Genomic DNA, 23,173 nt, shown 5'->3' on the forward strand with positions numbered 1-23,173 from the left:
AGGGGGGTCCTATGTCCAAGATTGGATAGCAATATGTGGGAAGGGTTCACTCGACAGTTTATTAAACCATCAAGCAGACAACTACAAAACATGAAAGGATGCTTGGAGTTATGCTCGAAATCAATCTTTTAAAACCAAATAATTTGTCACTTCCAATAATTAGGTTTCCTATGAACAAAGCAAAAAGTGTTGAAGCTTTAAAAGGAAAATCACTCTTGCCTCAGTACAACCATGGCAAATGGCAAGGGAGACAATAAGGCTTTGTCTTGGAGGCATCTGTCAATGTCATAATGAAGGAGAATGAACTTGATGCTCCCTATAAATTTGAGAAGCAAGATAGTGCATGGTGGTTTTCCTGGAATTTTCACCAGTTGAGCAGGTTGAGATACCTTTCATTTTCTTGTTTCTGAGTTATTGGGTCCATCTACCATGACAAGAATTTGTGGCAAAGTAGCCTATCTATTGGGCAACTCTATTTTTAATGCCATGACTATAGGAGCAAAGAAAACTCTTTGATCGTGGCGAATGATGCACGTAGTAGGAATTACCTGGATAATATGTTCTATTTTACACAGTTGGGCATATAGGTAGTTAAGTTAAAAGATGTACAAGATTGCCTATCGACTATTCTCTTGCACCTTCTATGACACAAGTGCTAGTATTATAATTTTCCCAATAAAGACCAGTATAGTCATTTGTGTGACAAGAGTTCACCATAAAATAACCAAAGTTTTTTTTAGGATGGTTTCAAGAGGAAATGTCGTATATGACTAGATGTAAGATCAACTTTAAGGATTTTATATCTAAATGATAATAAATAAACTATTTTTTTGTTAATATATATTTACTAACTTTTTAAAATTTGAATTTTTTATGTCTATTATTTTTAGAATGATTTAAAGAGTCAATGCCTAAGACTACATGTTAGATCAACTTTAAGAAATTTATATCTAAACTATAATATGCATAACATTTAAAAATAAACTTTAAAAAAAAATATAATTTATTTATACTTTGTGATTTTTTTTGACTTTTATTATTTTTTATATAAGATTTTTTTTTTTTACAACTAATCTCAAAATTACATACACAAAAGCATGCAACTCCTAAATTAGTTCATTCCACATGATCTAGCATCACAATAACTTAAAAGCTGAAAATAGAAAAATTCAAAAAAACTATTGAATCAAATTTTTTGGTGGTTTTTTTATGGGTTCATTCTACATGATCTAGCATCATAATAACTTAAAAGCTGAAAATAGAAAAATTAAAAAAACCATTGAATCAATTTTTTTGATGGTTTTTTTTTTTATCGATATTATTGAATCTATATTAAGTTATTATTACTATTAATTTTTTTTAAAAAAAATGTAATTTCTTATGCTAAAGAAAACTGAAATTAATTGGTAACCGACCTAAGAAGACATATAAAAAGGAGGCTCCTATATTTCAAAATAAAATACAAGATATGATTATGAAGAAATCTCATCCGCCCTCCATGTAGCAGATTCTTTGACATAAAACGGATCAGGCATGTGGATGCTTCGAACGAACAGTTGTTTTGTAAATTGGCAATGCTTTCCCTGATGGGGAAAATGCGTGTCATTGGTGGCAGGTGAGATGATTCAACCTGCGCCCACACATTTATGAATGGTCAGCGTGGGCGGCCCCAAACTAACTTACAAAACCAACCAGGCCATTGTGATTGCGAATTATTGGGGACAAATAAGGTCAGCGAGGGGGAGAGACGTCAGATCCATTTCTGGCTTTCTTTCTTCCTATAAAGCTTAAGCTTTTGGGTATGGCAGTGCTTGAAATGGGGAGACGGCTTTAGGGTTTCTATAAGGTTTCTGTATTGTTATTTCCAATGGCGGATGACGGGAATATGGATCTGAATTTGAATCTGAGCCCGCCGTCGATGCCTCCGCTGTCGCCACCTCATTTGGGGTTAGCGCTAGGGTTGGGTGCTGCCGGTGACGACTCTAATGATCGAATTTTGATCGGGGAGGATATCTTTCGAAGACGCCTGTGCCGGCGGTCATCTGGGTTAGAATTGAATATTTTGCCAAACCATTCGCAGGATTCTGGTGGTGATAATGGCGGAGGGAGACGAGAAAGGGGCATGAGCGCGGAGGAGGAAGATGAAGAGGCGTTGCGCGGGTTCTTCCGGCATCCCGAAGTTCAGAGTTACAGATCTATGGGGAGGCGCCGCTGGAGGCGCAATGTAAGGCGTATTAGGCCGAGCGTTCTGGACGCAAACCCTATTGCTGTCAGAACTGAGCCCATGTCTCCTTTTATTATTTTGAGGGCTGTCGATGATGGGAACACTAGTGACAACAATGAGGGGGAGATTCTTAAGGGAAAACCTACCAGCCCGCCGGCCGGCAAGGTTGACAAACAAGGCGATGAAAGCAACAGCAGTGCTTCGAATTTCGAATGTAATATCTGCCTGGATATTTCCAGGGATCCTGTTGTGACATCTTGCGGACATTTGTTCTGTTGGCCGTGTCTTTATCAGTGGCTTCACGTTCATTCTGTCTCGAAAGAATGCCCTGTATGTAAAGGGGAGGTGGCTGATAACAATATCACTCCGATTTATGGGCGGGGTAATTGTGAAGACCAGTGCGGTGAGAGCAACATTGGAGAAGATGGAGATAAAATTCAGATCCCTACTCGTCCTCACGCTCACAGAACAGAGAGTTTAAGGCAAAGGATCGGCAGGCCCATTTCCAGGCGTTTTGTTGAAGCAATTAGGTTAACTAGGAGACAAGATGGCCAGCCAAATGATATTAGGGTAGATGGGGATAGGGATGCAGATTACAACAGACAGGAAGGTTCGGAGGCTGTGGAAAATTTGCTCGGAGATGCGGCGGAGCAGATTCTGAGGAGGCTTGTGCCATACCCGAGACGCAACCCCGATTTGAGACGAGGCGCTGAATCACAGAGAGCAGGAGCAGGGGCAGGAACTGGAGGAGCAGCAGGTGCAGGGACCGGTGCTGGTACCGCAGAGAGAGAGAGGTGGCAGATGAGACAACTTCTTAGCAGAAGAACTTTGCTTAGAATGAGAGAAGGTGAGAGGGAAAGGGACAGGGACAGGGACCGGGAGGCTTTTTGGGAACATATGGAGTTCAACAGGATTCACAGATCTGAAAGGGCAAGCTCAGAGAGATTGGCTGCGATTCGAGAAAGGGTGGCTAGCATGGAAGGAATGATCGAAGCTTTGACTGGTCAGGCTAGAAATTCAAATGCGCATTCTGTTAGTACCAACACTAATGCCCCTGCGGAGGAGCAAGCTGTTCAAGGGGCAACTAGGATTGCAGTGTCAGAGGAGATGCCTTCTGTATCAAGCACAAATGCCATCATACAGACAGGAAGCACGGAACAGGATTCTGGGAGGTCGTCTTCTCCACTGAGTAGACCGAACGGTGCATCCCCTTCCTTAGATGTAGATGGGGGATGTCTTCATGTCAGAAAAAGGAGGCGGCTTAACTAGGTGTGTCTATTCCACCCGTTGACACTGAAAGTCATGTTTGCATAATATGTGCATTGCGTAAGTGCATATCTCGTTATAAAGACATGCCTGGGCTCTCTGGCATGGAAATTACGTTGGCATTTTGTTGTCAAAAGTTTGCTTGACGTTTCTCTGGGATTCTCAACCCTCAATGATCTGAGGTTGTTTCTCCTTCATAAAAGCATCATAGCAGTGGTGGTTTTTTCTTTTACACATAACAGCTTCAAGTTTTTATTCCAATTTTATGATGTATAAAATAAGACTTCAATAAATTAATAGATGATTTCTCGAATTTCTGAAGGGGTTCTTATAATTTGCTAATTTCTAAAATACAAATTTGAGATTTGAACAAGCTATCGTATGCTACTTATTATTGGTGCTCGTCTTACTCTCTCTTGATTGTCATGTCCATGATCAAAGTTCCTTTTTTTGGCCCCGTACTCGGACTTCTTGACTGAAGTAAGGGCTCAATGCTTTCGGGCTTGAGTTTGACGAGGTTTTAGTTTGTTTTTACTGTTTAAACATACGCAAAATAGACAGCTTATGCCTATTGTGTTTTGAAGTGATAAAGCTAGCTGGCCACCATCAAAGGTGGGGAAAAATATCAATAGCTTGGTTTGACAATAAATTTGCAGGTGTCTAAGGTTGGTGGTTCAGTGGTAAATTGGAGATTTAAGAACTTCCAATAACTGCCTGGAAAACTGGTTCAGTGGTAATTTGGGGATTTCAGAACGTCCTATAACTGCCAGGAAAAACAGCTTTATGTGAACCAAAACAAAACATCTTTTTAGAGAAAATAATCTTATTACAATTTGATCGAAGAGCAGAACCATAAATAATTTATTAAAGCAGGTACATTGTAATTTAACTATTTTTAAGTAGCATTCTGTTGCACTATTCAGTTTGCTGTTTTCTATTATTTATTTTTCCCTTGGAAGCTTGGTCTTGTTGTTCAAGTTTATAATTCTGAAAATTTGTGCAAAGTGCCATGTAAACACAACTAAAAGTTCCCAAGCTGGTGGGGGAATCATTCAACACGGGGTGGCAGTGCTGAAATACATGTAGTACATGAAAAATTAGCTACAAAAATACTATAACTGTATAAACCTAATGAATAAGTAGAGTTTAAATACATTGATCTGGTTGCATTTAACCGAGAGTAGTTTTTAATAGCAGAAAGCCAAATACTGATATTGGAATGAGAAGTTTCAAATTTAATAGTCATGATACACAATTGCAATAAACAATGTTCAAAGCTCAAAAGCAAAATTGTAAATACTAGTATTCATACTAATGACTCTTGAATTATTAGCCAATGGCTAGTGGTTCGATGCCTCTAATCATCTCCAAGCTCCTTGCAACCATCACAACACTAGAACTGCTAGACTTCTCATGCACAAGCTCGTCTATACCAATACCAACCAGCCATGCCTGTGTAGCATTATCATCAATCTTTGTTGGCTCATCTAACTCTCTATCCCATTTGGCTGCTGGAGTCTCACTTAATGGAGTGGATTAATCTATAAGTAGACCTGTTTCTCTTAGCAGCAGAGGAACTAGAAACCTTGTACAGCACACAAATGGCTTGAGTAGCATGCAAAGATCTAGGCCTTTGTGTAGTCTGCTGCAACTTGGGTTTCTCCAGTGACAGTCTCTGGATCTATCTTGGTTGTCTCTGAATATTCCCAAAGAGGCAAATTTGTGTCCACTTGGTAAGAATCAAGCTTACCTCTATAGGATCATACATTATCTCAATTCCCTTAGGGCCTGTTTGTTTGCTGGAATTGAACTGGAATTGGTAGGAATAAATTCTAAATTTTTTTAAATCCTCAGTTTGGATGTGTTGAACTGGAATTGGAATGAGTTTTGAATTCCCATTTTGGTCTGAAATGAGGATTTGTTAAATTCCAGCTCAAGAGGTGGAATTGGGATTAGATTTAAATCAAATTTAAATTTTATATTTTCTGCTCAACAAAACCCAATTCTGAATTAACAAATCCAACATCTGTCAAATTCTTGGTATAAAACAAATGTAACATTTGCTAATGCCAGCAGCCAAACACACTCCTAATGATCTTTCACCTTAGCATCCTCTATAGGTCCAATTCTATTGGAGGAGCCTGGAGTGTTAGGAAGAATGAATTGAGCAATAATGGAAATAGCTAGAAGTATGTTGACTGTTTCACTATTTGATAAATGGATCTCTATTAAGGCTCTTGAACATCACCATACTTTGAAGTCCTCAACATACCTACCTAATGATTCCAGCCACTAGAGACTCAAGACTGCATCCACATTACTGAGATTAAGACCATAAAAATCTCCTATCATGTTATAGTCCCCCATTTGAATCTTAAGCAGAGGTAAGGCTCGGGAACAACTCAAGGGAAAATCATCTGTCACTATGACACTAAGTTCAGGGAATTCCTCTGCTTGCAATCCATGTCTACTAACAAGACTCTCATCAATGAAATTGTGAGTAGCACTGCTATCTGCCAAATATACTTTTTGCTGCCCCGTAATGACTCTTTTCAGCCTGAAAGATCTACCTCTCGGAATTCCTATGAAGTAGCAATATGTGGATCTACTTTGACTGTAGTGTCGTCAAGCTCAATTTTTGGAGGTTGAGACTCCTTTGTACGTTCCTCTTTAACTACTTCTTCAGACTCGTACGCAGAATGTACTTCAATTAAGGCAGCAGTTCCCAAGGCTCTTTTCAATCGAAACACAACTTCCCCCTTCTAAGTTCATTTCGAGATTTTTGTTCAGCCTTTGTAGGAGCACTTCTAGGTTGGTTGAAATTGATACTTTTCTGCGGAATCGCCCCATTTTTATCAGATTTCTAGGGGCTGAATTCCTTCTTCTGAGATTGCTGAGGTGCTGAAATCTCTAAGTCCATTGCTAGATCATTAGCTTCATCAAGGGATGTGGGCTTATGACTTTTAACCAATCCCTTAAGTCTGCCACTAAGACCTTCAACAAAGAACATTGTGATTCTCGTCTGTGGTATATCAGGAATGAATACTGATAATTTTAGGAATTCATTAATGTATGCTTCAAGCTGCCCTGTTCGGTTCACTTGGGCCAACTCTCTGACTCTCCTTAGTACACCTCCATACCTTTTCTCTCAAAGCGTGTGACCAGCCTACTGACAAATTCTTCATAAGAATCAATCTTAGAATGATTCTGGGATATGAGTCCTTGGTGCCGCTAGTCTTAGGCTATCCCTTCTAGGTGTATGGTAGAGAATTGTATAGCTTTTCTTTCTTCCATGGGCTTGAATGCCATGAAAGTATCCAACTTATGCACCCGTGAGCTTGCTGATAACTTCCCTATTCCATCAAAAGTGTTGTTTAGTGTGGAGCCTGATTAGTCCTTAAGTGGGAGATTGTTAGTATGTGGTGATTGATCAGGAAAGTACTGTACATAGATCATAAATTCTTTGGGGTTCGTACCATTTGTAGATTCACCACTAAAGTAATGGCTAATTTATGGCCGACATATAGTAACCCTAAAGCGGTTTAATACTTGTATAAAAGGGCTTAGGGTTAGGGTTGTTTCATAGTGGTGATACGAAATAGGTTCTTGTGGCAGTATTGAGTTGTAGGGATTATGGATTGTAATCAGGATGTAATCACTGGATTGTAATAATATCGGACTTGCTGTTTGGTGGACGTAGCCCAGGGATTGGGTGAACCACGTTAAATCTTGGTGTCTTGTGTTTTTTTCAGTGTGATCTATTATTTTCTGTTATTGGTGATATTTGCATGTAATTGTTATTTCTGTTCATAGTTTAATCCTAACAGAAATTAGGAATATTTATTTTGTTCAAAGCATCTTTGTATGCCATAGGATGCATGTTCTGTCTAGCTGGTCCTCTTGGGCTCCAATTTTGCCTGTCTAGACGATTCTGGCCTTATCCCAACATTGATTCATGAACTGATTTAAGTTCATCAGCTGACTCACATTGGCAGGTAACTGTAAATGCTCATCCCTGGCCTCCATAATATCACCAGTATTATGAGTCTCTGCTTCCTCCATTTCTGGAATAGGTTCCCTTTCAACTGGTCCTTTCAACTGTTGGAGGAAGGAAAGTGAGAACAGGATGATTATACCTTGTATTTGTTGTCTGTTTTGAGTATATTACTATATTGTCTAGCCATACTTATACTATGCTGATTACTAGATCTTCCAGAGTGGGAATGTCATTGTAATGATCATTTGATCTTGAAATTGTTGCATCACCTGCTGTTTCTATTGAGCAAATACTGTCAAAAATTCATTCGGTTGATTATTCAAATCACGAGGAGGGTCTCCGTTCCCTCTCTTTCACATTTCTGTTTCAGCTGGAGTAATTTCTTCTTCATCTTGTTGCCCAACTCTACTTCTTGTATTGTATCCGTTTGATTCAAACCCCCTGCAGTACATAGACACCTGTTACATGGACATGCAACCAAAAGAGAATGGAAAAGCAAATTGAAACCCTACAGGCTGGTAGGGTCTGTGGCTCTGATACCACTGAAATATCCTTACTAAGGATTTTCTCAACAAAATGTTTATTTCCTGAGCAACAAATATATATTATTCAGACTTTCACAATGAAAACCAAACCCTGAATTGACAGAGGAAGTTGGAGAAGAAAAGCTTTATTATTCGGTCTAGGAAAATACTGAATTCCATTATTCAAATTTGAAAATGAATCAGACCCTAAGCTCTACTAAACATTGACACTATAAATATTAGTTTTCATCAAAGAGAATTAGAAAATCTTGATTTAGATATACTTGGTGTCTGATATGCAGTGTTGCAGAAGAAACTAGAGCGGTCATGAATAATTGAGGTGCCAAACCTGGGTGGACGTCCAAGGCGGCAGGCTGGGGTGTGTGTCCCAACTAGCGGCAGACTCGTGGAACAACTAAACTCATAAGATCAATAATACCCTTCCAAAATGGCGTTCTATCTGTTAAAAATGAACCAGAATTGATTGATAACAAAAACAAACAAACAGAGAACTACATATCCTGGGAAAAACCCTACTCACTGAGGGAAACAACCCAGCCTGACAAAAATGATGCCTTTATTAAAATCACGGAAAACATATCCAAGTTTTTCACAGTTTAGAATCAGCTTTACACAAGAAATATGCAAAATAATTGTTCAAAAGAGATTGCTTGAAAATAATTCTTGTGAAGAAATCTCTATAGCAAGACTGAATAACTTGAATCGAAGAAACTGAAGTATGAACATATGCATATCAAATATGCTGAAAGTAGTGAGAAGACTGACGACAACTACCAGCTTATTTACGATAACAGAGAAGAGTCTCTGAAAGCACAAGCATCAAAACTAGAATGAACATATGCCAACCACCGAAGTTCGAATAGAATGAATACTCTAAAATTCACGAACACCTTCCAAAGTAATACGCTCTGACAGATAACATAATCGCATTCCCAAAAATGATGAAGAAGGTACATAAAGAAAGCTCCAATGCTGATGACTCCTGGGAAGAGCAAAGAAAGAAATGGAAGCTTTGCTAAGACACGTGGACACAAACAAAGTTGAAAGCTGTTACAAATAAGCCGCTGTTGAAGAAAGGAAGGAGTGGATGAGGCAGCAGGATTGCACCTGATAATCAAACCCCCATGGACTCATATCTCGACAACATATACTGAAGGTGGCTCTGAATTATAATATGAATACTATCATAACTGTCGAGAATGTCAACAACTCAAACATTGACTTCAGAAGGAAATAACAAAATTGCTAGAAGCTTTTGATTTCAGCAGAACACGCCAAAAATTGTTATAAGGCTATAAGCTAATAACTTGCTGGTGACTTGCAGTAGGCACGATCAGAGAGAAGATCTCTCTTGAAGTTACACCAAATTTTCATTACTATCAATACAAGATTTCAACCCTAAAATTAACACCCTAATGCTTAGTTTCAGGCGAGCCAAGATATTAATTATTAATTCACCCTTTCACCAAATAATTAAATTAAACCCCAGGTTGGCACTTTGATAAATCAATTGAATACAAGGCCACAAAGTATGACTGGAAAAATAGGGGCATTTAAGTAAAAATGGGCCCACCATCAGAATGACTTTAGTCGTCCTCCTTATTAAAAAATTTTGGCCAAGTGTTGGAGGAATAAAAATACACTTAGCTAACTCTCAAGACATTGCAGCAGCCTATGATGGGGACATTACAGTCATTTTGTATTTCAATATATATGTTGTGAAAGTGATTGTTAAGAGTTAATAATCTCAGTGACAAATTCATTTCTGAATTAAGCTTGTGAGCTTTGCATGTAGATTCATGAGTTTTCAATAAAGAATCAATTTTGGAGTGTGGTTGGGTTTTTCCCCTTAGTTTGGAGGGGTTTTCTCAGGATAAAATCTTGTGTGAGCCAACCGATAATGATGAGAAAGCTCAATGGAAGAAAAATAAAATTATGGCAAGGAAGATATTGATTGATTTTGTTAAGGATCATCTTGTGTCTATTGTTATTCAAATTGAGTTGAGCTAAAGGAATGTTTGGGAATCTTCAAAGCTTGTATGAATTCAATAGAACCAATAGAGCTCTGGCCTTGAGATTAGCTCCCCCATATAAGACTAAAGAAGAATTAGTTATCTATTATGGAAGTAATTGGTAAATACTTGCTTGCTATTAACAGAGACTGAAAGGTCAATTTATACAAAAGAATAAAGCAATGTTTCCTTAGGAAACTATAAAAAAGAATAGAAATATTCTATTTTAACAGATAAAGCTACAAAAGCGAAAGCTAACTTGATATTTAAAATAGATAACCATTAACAAATGATAGACGACTTATCTATTATTGCAATACCCTCCCTTAATGTTTAATCTATCTAGAACACCAAGCTGTCCTCTAAATTTGGCAAACTTATCAAGACCAAGAGGCTTGGTAAAAATGTCTACAGTCTGATTTGTGGTAGGAACATATTGCAGATCTATAGTTTCGTCTTGTAATGATAGTGAACATCCACATGCTTGGTTCACTCATGGAAGACTAGATTTCGTGCTAACTTGATAATGCCTTCATTATCAACAAACAGAGTAGTCAGTCTTGCTGGTGACATCTACATATCCCCAAGCATCTGATGAAGCCAAATAGCTTCACATCCTGCCTTAACAATCCCTCTGTATTCGGCCACTGTAAAGGAGAGAGAAATTGCTTGTTGTTTCTTACTGGTCCATGTGATTACACCGAATCTTAAACTGAACACATATCCAGATGTTGACTTTTTATCATGAATAGAGCCTGCCCAATCTGAATCTGTGAACCCACTAAGTTTAGGATTAGAACTTCGAGAGTATAGAAGTCCATAATTTGAAGTGCCCTTTATATATCGAAGCACACGCTTTGTTGCCATCTAATGATCAGCCTTAGGAGCTGTCATAAAGCGTGAAATATAGCTGACTGTGAAGCTGATATCAGGCCTAGTAGCATAGAGGTAGATGAGGCTGCCTACTAGTTGCCTGTATGTAGGATCATCAATGGAAGGAGAATCAGACTTTGTTGATAACTTGAGACCTTTCTCCATAGGTGTAGATGCAGGTTTGTAATCTTGCATACGAAATTTGTCTAACAGGGCCTTGGCATATTTGGACCGAGAGATGAATATACCAGAAGATTGTTGCCAAACTTCAACACCTAGGCAATAATGCATGCGCCCAAGGTCAGTCATATCAAAAGACTAGCATAAATTTTGTTTGATTCCCTAAATCTAAAATGCTGAACTGCTAGTGATGATCAGATCATCCACATAAATAACCAGAAGGATGATGTCACTATCAGTAGTCTTGATGTACAGATTTGAGTCTGAAGAACTCCACTTGAAGCCTTGATCACTGAGGTATTTATCAATTTTTATGTACCATGCTCGAGGGGCTTGTTCAAGCCATAGAGAGTTTTTACCAATCTGAGAACTTGATGGCTTTTACCAGCAACCTTGAAACCAGGGGGCTGCGTCATGTAGACCTCTTCATGGAGATCACCATTCAGGAAAACACTCTTGATATCCATTTGATGGACCTTCTACCCAAACTGTGCTGCCATGGTTAGGACTAATCTAATGGTGCTCATCTTTGTAGTAGGAGCAAAGGTCTCCATATGATCAATGCCCTGGCGCTGAGAAAAGCCCTTTGCCACTACACAAGCTTTGTACTTATCCAAAGTACCATCTGATTTATATTTGATTTTGTAGACCCATTTGCAGCCAATGGGTTTCTTCCCTAGTGGAAGATCAGAAAGGACCTAGATGTTGTTCTTCAACAGGGTCTGGTGTTCAGAGGTCATGGCCTGTTCCCAATCTAGAATTCCTTTAGCGTCAGAATATGTTAGAGGTTCAAAAACATTGTGAAGGTTGGCCATGAGAGCAAAGTTAATAGAATCTGTAGTTTTGCTCTTTTTCCGAGCAGTTCTCCCATCAATGAGCTCATCATCACGAAGATCAGCAAGTATCTCGGCCCTCTACTTAGGCTGGATAGGAGAACGACCAACATTAGTACCAAGAAATGCTTGATCAGCAGGATACTCATCAGAAGAATCTGGATCAAACTTAGTTGAAGCATCCACAAAGCAAGGTGATCATGCAAGAGAAGTTGGAGGTGTCTGTACAGGTATCACTTGTATAACTAGAGCTGCAGGAGCTATTGGAGCCCTCCCATCAGGTGGACCTAATGGAAGCCAAACACCCAAATCATGAGCCATCATAGGCTGGTCTGTTGGATTAGGAACAGGAGAAACATGCATGAATGGTCCTCGTTGCTCATCAAAGACTACATATCGACTGTAGATGAGATGAGATGTCTCAACATTGATCAGGCAGTAGGCTTTGTGAAGACTGCTATATCCAGCAAGCATCAGTTTTTGACTCTTTGCATCCAACTTGGTGCGTGACCCATCAGGGATCCAAACAAAAGAAAGGGAGCCAAAAACCTTTAGGTGATTGATTCTGGGCTTGTGACCTGACCAAGCCTCTTCCGGAGTTTTACCTTTGACTGCCACTGTGGGTGACCAGTTCAACAGATAAATTGCAGTGTTAATTGTTTCTGCCCAAAACTGCTTCGGAACATGTCTGTGTTCGAGCATGGATTGAGCCATCTCGGTGATTGTCCTGTTCTGATGTTCAACTACATTGTTCTGTTGTGGCGTGTGGGGTGTGGTTGATTGGCGTTTGATGCCATGTGTATTCGAGAGGCTGGAGAAAACATTAGAACAAAATTCCCCCCCCCCCCCCATTGTCTAATCTAAGAGTAATAATAGTTTTCCCTGACTCTTTTTCAACTAAAGGTTTAAACTTCTGAAATATAGGAAATGCATTTGATTTCTTTTCAAGGAAATACATCCACATTTTTCTATTGAAATCATCAACAAACAACAAAAAATACCTGGATCCAAAAACAGGAGTGGCCTTAGGGCCGCAGATATCAGCATGTAGAATCTGAAGTACTTGAGAAGCTCGCCATGAGTTGCCACTGGTAAAAGGTGTGCGATGTTGCTTCCCAGCTTGGCATGCATCACAAACTCCAAGTTGTTGAGTCTCAATCTCTGGCAATCCAAGAACAAGCTGTGAGAGATAATGCACATTTAAGTGCCCATATCGTTGATGCCAAAGTGTGCTGACAGAAGATTGCTGAGCAGCTATAGCTAAGTCCTGAGAATCACCAGAATTAGTAACTCTGAAAAGACCATGATCCTCAAGACCCACTGCAACAATAGACTTAATCGCCTGATCAATGATGGTGCACTGATGTGAATTGAAGGTGACTACAAAGTGTGGAGAATGTCGCAACAACTGATTGACTGAGAGTAGATTTAGTTCCATCCCTGGAATGTGGTACACATCAAGGAATATGAGATTCCTCCCAGTAGACTGAATCTGAATGTTGCCTTTACCGACAACTATGTACTCTTCTCCGCCACCAAAAATAAGTCTGAATAAGGCTGGTAGTGAGTAAACCAATCTTTGCGGTGAGTGAAATGACAAGAGGCACCTGAATCAATGCACTAGGCAGACGACTTCACATGATTTGCAAGTCTTTTAGGCATGAAGGCGTAAAAGGCAGATTCCGCTTGCTTAGTGTGCTCTGCACTGTTCGCTTTGGGTTGCGAACCTGATTGCTTAGACTGTGCAGCTAAGTGTTACCAACATTTTGAATGTGTCCAAACTTGTGACAATAGTTGCATTGAATGTTCTTTTGAGAATCATCTGATGTTGGAGTAGAAGACTTCTGTTGAGATGGCTGTTGAAACTTGCCTTTATCCTTTTGAAAGGATTTTGTAGCAAAGGCTTGCTTTATGGAGGTGGAATTGGAGCTGCTACCGAACTGTTGTTTCCACCGATCTTGTTGAAGCAACAGTGTACAGAGATCAAGCTCATCCATGACAATAGAAAATAGAGTGCTTTTCAGCAAGAAGGCTTTGCTTTTGTTAGAAGTCTCATGAAGACCTTTGAGATGACCATGACAATAGAAAACAAAGTGCTTTTCAGAAAAAAGGCTTTGCTTTTGTTAGAAGTCTCATGAAGACCTTTGACATGTGTCCAAATCCCGGTAGCTGTCTTGTCGGATGGAATTTGAGAAAGCTGATCATCAGCCACAAATAATTTGAGAAGCATCGTTGCCTTTTGATTATTTAGATCCCATGTATTTTGATCAGGACCTAGAGAAGTCGGACGCTTTGTAACACTCAGAACAAGTTGATCGGTGTTCCGATATTCAAAAATTGCAATGATCCGTTGCTTCAAGGTGCCATAATTTCGACCATTTAACTTGGAGTTATGCTCGAGCAGAATGTTTGTCAGAGATGCCATGGCACATTTTTCAATGAAAAATAGTGAAAATTTGTGAAGGCATGTTCTTCGAGGCAAAAATATAGAAGACTCAAAAAAATCGGAGAGTGACCAAGAAGAGAGCTCAAAAAACCTAGAAGGAATATGTTGTTAGTTTTTGGATCCGTTGCTTCAAAAATCGAGGCACCTAGAAAAAACGAACGACAACCGAGTTGAGCTCTTGAAAAACCCACCAAGAATCTAAAATCAAAAATTTGTTTCGGACACAAAAATTAGGGTTTCGGGCAAAACCCTATCCGGCAACAAAACAAGCTCCCAATAATGGTGCAATGAAGAAAAAATGTTGCAGAACCAGACCAAGAACTAGGCGAATTTAGGACAACAGCCACTAGGTGGAGGTCTTAGCAAGATTGAGACAAAAAAAAGAATTTTTTGCAGATGTTTGCGGCTCCAAACGTGTAGGAGAAAATACCTAATGTGAGTTGCTGACGCAAGTTGTAGAGGAAATCGCAAGCAAACTCGGTGCACAACAAAGACGAGAAAAATCGTAGTTTGTAGCAGTGAAAAATCGTGGTTTTTTTAGATGACCAACGAAATTGTGTTTGGCAGATGAGGGGCAGAAAAAACAACCTCCAAAAACTTCCAGAATTTTGATTTTTCAGTCTCTTGAAACCCTAGTCAAGAACAGGCAACAATGAACTTCTCAAAGTAGAAAACCCTTATCGGTTTGTTGTGAAAAAAAAGAAAAAATTAGAAATAGTTTCGAATATTTTAGAGTAAATATTTTCCAAAGAAACTATAAATTTTTTGAAAAAATTTGAAGTAAGCTAAAAAAGTGAAAGCTAACTAAAGCTAATTAGCTATTTACAATAGATAACCATTAACTAATAATAGACAACTTATCTATTATTGTAATATTATCAACTTATCTCCTTCATCAAGAAAGCAGAATTAAAAGATCAAGTTAAGTCATTGGAGATTCAATTGAAGATAAAGACCTGGTTATATTGGCTGTGAGTGGTCTCCCTCATTCTTGGGAGTCTTTTGTTCAAGGCATTAGTGGAAGAGATGAACTATCTAAGCTTGAGGGGTGATTGTATTCAAGAAGTGTTCAGATTACAAGCAAGAGGAAATTGACGAAAATCTATTGTGAAGAAGATCACTTTCTTTCTGTTTATACATCTAAATGTAAATGAAGAGAAGACAGAAGAAAATTTCAAGAGGAGCAAAGTATTCAGATTTAGCTCTTGAACTGAAGGAGAAGAAGGATCTCTCCATAATTCAGTGTTTCAGATGTGACAAGTATGGTCACTTTGCCAGAGAAGAGACTGTTTAATAAGACCAAAACATCAAGCTGCTGTTTCAAATGTTGTTGGTGCTTTCACCTCATAAAGAATCTTGGGACAATTTAGAGGGATTTTTATTTTAGGTGCAAAGATCAAGAAAGAGCAATTGATGGATTGTAAGGAAGAATCATTGAGAGAAGTATTTTACTAGCATGATATTCTAGGTAATGCATATTAAACGATTTACTCTTAAAGGCTGATTACTGTGTTCTCATAGTTTATGATATAGTTATACAAATGTTGATGAATTTTTTCTTCTATGATTTTGCTCAAATATTAGAGTAGTTGTATTTTATATTATCTAGTTGAAATTGCAAATGAAATTGGTATTTTTTTATTGTATATGATAACTATATGATTTCGTGGTTTGGCTGGCCTAAGTGTTTTTTAAATCGTTCGATGTAGTCTGAATGTTGTATTGCTGTGATAATGTAGTTGTATTGGAAAATTGAGACAGTATAATCAAACGTTAGATCAGCTTCTTTCGTATGTATCAGGCCTTATCTTGTTTGTGATAAAGCTTCTTTAATGAAGCCTTTTTTGCAACTCTGAGTTCAAACCCAGAATTGTTCTTCTTGAAGTGTAGTACAAATCCTATTTAAGCTGCTACCATTTTTACAATAAAAAGAGACATGTGGTACTTGGGCACTATTTCCAACTGTAAAACGAATGACATCTCTTACTGAACAAATTTGCAAGCAGAGGCAATACAGTGGTAGCAAATAGGATAATCTATAGTACTTCGTGGTAGTCAAAGCTTCAATGGCTGGTTCATATCTTTTGATCAGGGACCTGAGTATTTTGAGAAGTACTTCAGATTGACTTAAGTACATAGAGTATTGTGTTGCATTCATAGATCCTATAAAATTCAATGTAAAGAGCCTATTAGATTGATTTGTGATCCTTTTCTTCTATAAAAAGGAAATGAATTTCAAAGGAAGTTCACTTATAGAGAGTTTCTTTACAATCTCTGAGGCCAATGATCAAGAGAAAGTTCTGTGAAGAAATGAAGACGTTAGCTAAGTAAGTTACAATGTTGCACATTACAGATTTGCACAGTGATTCTGGATTTGAGATTGGTAGCTCTGCAAACTTTCAGTATAGGGTGATCTGCGATGAGGTTGAGGGGGAGAGTAGTGGACTTTAAAAGCTACAGGGGGGTGTGTTTAATACAGTTCCTCTAAGGAAAGCATTGTAGACAAGCATTGAACAAGGAGGTCAGAAGGTTGATTCAAGTGCTTGAAGATTCAAAGGGAGCTTGAGTGGCAGCTAGAGAGTGCCAAGTACTTTGCAAAGGATCAACAAGCTCAAGAAATAGTGTGGTTTCGAAAGCTCATTGTTTGGTCAAACATTGGAGCTAAGTTATTTATTGTGATAGATTGATAAGTCAAAGCTGCAAGAATGAGGGATTCTCAACATTCAGTTGTTCTTATTATGTCTTGTAATGCATGTTTCTTTGAGATGGAGAAAATTGAGGTGAAAGCCCTTGTAATGTGTTTTCTCTGAGAGAAAGATGTTTGAGGTGAAAGCCGTTGTAATGCCTTTTTCTCAGAGAGTGAGAACGTGAGGTGAAAACCCTTGTAATGCATTTTCTCTGAGATGGAGAAATTTGAGATGAAAGCCCTTGTTGCTCTTTCCACTCATGGGAGTAACCATAGTGGATGTCATGTCGAGAGACTCCATGACAACATCTCAGTGAGTGACTCTCTGATAAGCCACGCTGAACATCACGTTGAGTGACATCGTGATGCTATCACATTGGGAGAGTTCATGATAAATTCTTGGTTTTCTCACAAATGGGTGTAGCCATTGTGACTATCACGTTGACAGATTCCATGACATGAGAATCTGGAAATGATATCTCCTTTGCTAAGAGGGAGTGTTGAAGTTTATAGCTACAAGAGATATTGACATACTTGAAATGAATCTACACCTACAGATTGTGCGTATATGTTGCTTTTTGTTTCAGAAGAGCTACATCAAATGTAGTGTCACTCATGTTGGGAACGGTTCTTCATTTGCATCCCATTACTCCTTGCATCTTGGTTTTTTAAACACAGAAGATGATGAAGAGTTTTTCACTGCAAATTACACTCTTGGTAACTGCCGTCTATATCCAACTGTCTTACTTTTTATCCTTATCTTTAATCTCTATTGAAGAGATTATATTATAACACAGCCTTCAGAATCATAGTCATATTTTGATTATCTATTGATCATCCACATGTATTTGTGGCTTGAGTTGCAGAATCTATATGAAGTGTCACCTTCTATTTGGAGCTGAAAAGTCTCATCTTAGCATCTGTCTTTTGTTTTTCCATGATATGTTAGTTTTTGATAACAAAAAGTCAAGGTTTGCTGCAGCAATTCTTCAAGATGAAGACGTATTATTGTAACAGTTGCCAACTTATGTACCAAGGTTTTTGCTTGTGCCTCAATAGTTAATAATATGTGTAACCATAAACTGCTTATGCTCATGGTGATTGTAACATAGAGTCGGGAGTTCGTGGTCTGAGCAGATTCCTTAGTGGAGTGTGATTTGGTTCTCTTTGACTAGTTGAGAAGCCTTTTTTTTGGGTATTATTTTTTCGAAGTCAAGAAATAGTGCTGTTGTTAAATGTTTTGATACATTTGATACATACATACTTTGTAATTATCATATACGCTTGCTGTTTTATATGACATTGTGAGTGAAGAAAGTCATTCTGCATTTCAGTGTATATGTTGTGAAGAAAGAGATTGTCAGTGAAGAATTCATTTTTGAATTAAGCTTGTGAGCTTTATATCTAGTTTCGTGAGTATTCTATAAAGAATCAATTTTGGAATGTGGCTGGGTTTTTCACCTCAGGTTGGAGGGTTTTCCCAGCATAAAACTCTTGTCTTTATGTTCTTTTGAGTTATTAGTTTCTGCAAGTTGTTTCATTGCATTTCTGGTTCTAAACTTTAACAATGGTGTGTCCTAAGATTGACAATGATTTCGAGGATATGTCTAATGTGCTAGTGTTGTGGAAAATTTAATGTATGCAATGATTTGCACTAGACTAGATATTGCACAAGTAGCAGAAGCTTTAAGCTGGTTTATGTCTCACCTTCGTATAGAGCACTGGAATCATGTTAACAGGGTGTTTAGATATTTGTAAGGAACTTTTTGATTATTGCTTAGCATATTTTGGGACTAATGGTGTGGATAAGATACTGGACATACTTGGATTTGTTGATGCAGATTGGGCTAGTGACTTGGATAGTCAAAGGTAAGTAGGTATTTGTTTACTTTTTTGGAGGAGCTGTAAGTTGGACAAGAAAGAGACAGCTGATGTTTGCTTTATCAGTACTGACACACAGTACATGGCTGCTATCCATGCTTCTAAGGAGGGAGTATGGTTACAGAAATTGTGTGCAGGTATATGTTTTGATGGCAGGATAGTTCCAGTTAATTGTGATAGTCAAAGTGCAATTCATTTAGCTAAGAGTCCTTTGTACAATGCATGGACTAAGCAAATGGACGTACAATACCATTTTGTTTGGGAGTTGATTGCAAATGGTCAAATTGGGTTGAAAATTTTGACACAGGTGAATGTTGCTGAGATTACCATTTTGTTTGTGAGTTGATTGCAAATGGTCAAATTGGGTTGAAAATTTTGACACTAAGGTGAATGTTGCAGATTATCTCAGCAAACATGTGAGCACATAAAGGTTTACTTGGTGCAAGGAGGCCATGGGCCGTGTTTCTTGTTCTTAGTTGATAACATGATGGTGTGTGATTCCTTTGGCTTTTGCAATATATTCAACAAGTGGGAGACTTTTTTAAAGGATGTAGTGACGGATTTAATTCAACTGCGATGGCTTAAAATGGGTTGGATCATTTTGGACGTGTGAATCAATTATTATGGTACATGTAAGAGAATCCATACATGAGTTATTGATAGTCTATGCCAAATACAAGAGCATCTCTATTTTTGAGGGATTCTGATGACAACTTGTAAGAAGGTATAATGTCATGTAAAAGACTATGTTTGGCATGTTGTAGGGGTTGGATGGATTTATATCATGGTATTTTGGTACCTTGTTTTGAACCATGGTAATGTTTTATATGGTATTTTGAGCCCCTGTAAGTCCATATATTGAGGGGTTGAGTTGGAGACAAAATGAGTTGTTTTACAGGTACATAGATGTCTTTTTCGAATGCAACATTGAGGAAATCTGTGTATTGTAACCTCTTAGAAGGTCATTGCAGATTCGCCATCTTTTCTTGTTGAGTTTTTCCCAAAAGGGATCCTTTACATCATCATGGTGTTAGGTGTTCAGTTTTCTTTATTGTTCTCTATTTGTTGTTATATAGCTGATTTTATATCCATTTGGTAAGCTGTAGAATCTCCAGTTTACAGGGAATTTAAAGCTTCTTATATTTCTGTCCACCTTTTATTTTCTAATATGCATCAGAGACACTGAAAAATTATTTTCTTTAGATCCTCCCCGAACTATTTGGAAGCTGTCCTATCTGACCAAGACTCCACCGTTAACTTTTTAGGAGATCCTCTACGCTGCATAGTGTCTGAATATTGTAAACTATCTGAACAAATTTGCACTGTTTCCGTTTCCAAAGATGATCAAACTTCTTTCAAGAAATAGCACTATACTCAAGATTTATAATAAAATGTATAATGTTATAAGTAGATACAACAATGCTAGCTAAATTTTCTAAGTTGCAAATCGGAATTGGGAACAAGTTATCGAATTGCAGTTGCCGATAGGTATGGGTAAATGCGTATCGTACACTGGTGCAGCCAAAAGTTTAGGGGCAGAATATCTTCTGTTAACACCTGTACAGAACAAATCATAAATACATATGTATTTGCAGCGTAAATCAGTAATTAAGGTCAGAATACTGCATATCGGTCATACTAAACAAAACTTACATAAATATTACCGATTTAAAATACAATATAGTAATGTATTTATAATACCTATACATAAAAACACACACACAGAGAGATATATATAGAGAGAGAGCTGAAGTCAAACGTGTGATAATCTTTAGTAAATAAAGCTAAAATAGTAATATGTTGTAGAGGTCATTGTAATATATAGAGTAATAAATTTTATAATAAAAGTTGCATTATCATGAATTGCAAATCGAGCAGTTCATATCAATGTGTTCTGATCTGCGATTTATGGTTTTCGATGGATATGATTACACCTGTAGTGTGGGCATGATACTTTACAATAGCCTCTTGTTTGGGTTCCCCCTCCATTGTTTGCATTTGAAGCTTGATGCACGCCCTCTTTGTGGAATCCACTGCCCATCAGAATCCCTCACGATCAAGGGAAAGGGAAATGTTGTTCACTTTGGGATTGGAATTTGCCTTCTATTTCTCCAATTGTAGCGGTTTTTCCTCAGTTTGCTTCATCAAAAGGCCCATTAAGCGAAGCGTGTTGAACTTGCCACTGGAATCACGTTGAAAACTACGCACAAAAGCATCGATCAATCTGGACTTTTTTTTGTGGCGGGTAGGGTGACCTGTGTTGATTCAAAATATGGCAGAAATTCAAACATCTTTACTCAGGTTTAACATATTTACTTTCTAAATCATTCGATCAAAACCATATTAGCGTTACTCTGAATCAGAAATGGAATTCGATTGCATATTATTTAGTAAAGGAAAACGTGGAAAACGAAAAGTCAAGCTAGTGTTCACAAAATTTGGGGGGCTGGTGAGGGAAATGCTGATTTAGTTTTATCTCAAGTTGCTTCTCTATCAACGGCAGTCTAAAGGAATTTTTTTTTGCACCCGCTTGCTTAAAAATAGAGCGGGTGCTGCTGAGTTTTTAAGGAACATTTAAAGGGGAGTGGTTCCATGAATTTTAGATATAAATCTGCTTAAAAAATTTAGCTCCTAAATTCAAGGAAGCAGGTGTTCCTATGAATTTGAAAATGGAATCAGCTTAAACTTTTAACTTTATGATAATATAAATTGTTCTTTTTAGATTTTTTGGTTGGATTGTTTCACTTTTAAGGGAAAATGAAGGGTAGGTGGCCAAATTCTTCCCTAAGCTGGTGGGACTATTTCGAGCCCCACCCTATTTTCATCCACTCAACTAAAAAGTAGGGGCTCCTAGTTAATAAGAAGATTCAAAATTAATCATGAGACCTCTAGCTCCTTAAATATAGAGCCCAAGCCCCCTCCATGGGACGCTTGATTTAACCCCCATAAGGGTTGAGGGGCAGTGTCCCTTAGGTTGCCACGACAACATTTGTTATAATTTTTATTTTTGTTGTTGTTTACCCAGGCCTCAATTTATGTTTTTTGCTTCAAAATCTTTTATGATGAAAGATTTTCATGTGTGACACTCTTTAGGGTAGGTAATCATTGGGAGTTTTTTTTTTTTAACTTCAAATTTTATGATGAAAGATTGTCATTTGTAATGCTCTTTAGGGTAGGTAATCATTGGGAGGGTTTAGATACTTTTGGACATCACTTGTTTGTTAAGTTACAAGCTTCAAATTTGAATTCGAGTTTGATAACTATAAAATTTGAATGAAGTTTGGCTAGAGTTAAAAAAATTGAGATTTTTTTTTTTGAATTAAATTTGCCTTATATGATTTTAATTATTTTAAAATATATGTGATGTCTTATAAATGATCAAAATTGTTAATATTGTTAAATAGATTAGAGAACTTCATAAACATGATGACACATTTATAAATTATAAAACATAAGAAACATGCGAAATCATAATTGTAAAGATGTGTTTTTGTTGCAAAGGTATGATTAAAAGTCAAGACTTAATAATTTTTAAAAAAGCAAGTCATCAAGAACACTTGGCTTAGATGGTGTTGCATCATCATCAATATCATTATCCAATTCCTCATAAAAAAAGTTGGCTCATTTGCATTTGGTATTGCTATGTTTAGGCTCATTTGCATTTGGTATTGCTATGTTTAGGCTCATTTGCATTTGGTACTCCTATGTCTTCTAAGTTTTGTTGTTGCGAAGATGAGTCATTTGCTGATTTGTTCATATGAGCAATTACAAATTGTTGTGAAAATAGACAAGATCTCCCAACTTTCCAAACAACTTGTTCCTCTTTTTGGAATGGATGTGGTTAAAGAAACTCCAATTTGTCATTGGTTGATGAACTTGCTCCTTGAATATTCAAATAGCTAAGTATAGAAGTTCAAGAGTTCTCGCTCCCTCCATCTACCATCTATAACTGGATACCTTATCTCGTGCCATATCATATTTGGCCATTCCTATTCCAAACATTCTCCAACATTATTTACTAACTAGAGATGCAATTGTTGGATTTGGTTCAAATCTACTAATTGCTTCATAAAACCTTGCCATAATATAGCAACACCTTGTCTATCAATATGAAATAGTTTAAGCTCCAATTAACAAGTTGTTGTATGTAAAGGAGTATGCATTATTTTCCATCTTGATCAATAGTCTCTAGTCTCTCATATCTCTATGTACTCCATTTCTATATTTTTT

At 37.7% G+C, this 23,173-nt stretch overlaps 1 protein-coding gene across 2 annotated transcripts; it reads left to right on the forward strand.

Annotated features, from left to right (window-relative positions):
• The first annotated feature begins 1,470 nt into the window (after window positions 1-1,470).
• On the forward strand, window positions 1,471-19,965 carry LOC149529864 (uncharacterized). Of its 2 annotated transcripts, XM_089811481.1 has the most exons (4): window positions 1,471-3,493; window positions 18,904-18,931; window positions 19,050-19,250; window positions 19,343-19,965. In XM_089811481.1, exon 1 carries the CDS (start codon window positions 1,868-1,870, stop codon window positions 3,491-3,493), a length of 1,626 nt encoding a protein of 541 aa, XP_089667607.1. In that variant the 5' UTR covers window positions 1,471-1,867; the 3' UTR covers window positions 18,904-18,931; window positions 19,050-19,250; window positions 19,343-19,965. The 2 variants fall into 2 exon arrangements, with proteins under 2 accessions (XP_089667607.1, XP_089667608.1); XM_089811482.1 differs by lacking the exon at window positions 18,904-18,931.
• Window positions 19,966-23,173: the final 3,208 nt, after the last annotated feature.

The sequence above is a fragment of the Cupressus sempervirens genome, chromosome 11 (assembly GCF_028749045.1).
Source record: "Cupressus sempervirens isolate cs-2001-9-10 chromosome 11, ASM2874904v1, whole genome shotgun sequence".
NCBI classification, from domain to species: Eukaryota; Viridiplantae; Streptophyta; class Pinopsida; order Cupressales; family Cupressaceae; genus Cupressus; species Cupressus sempervirens.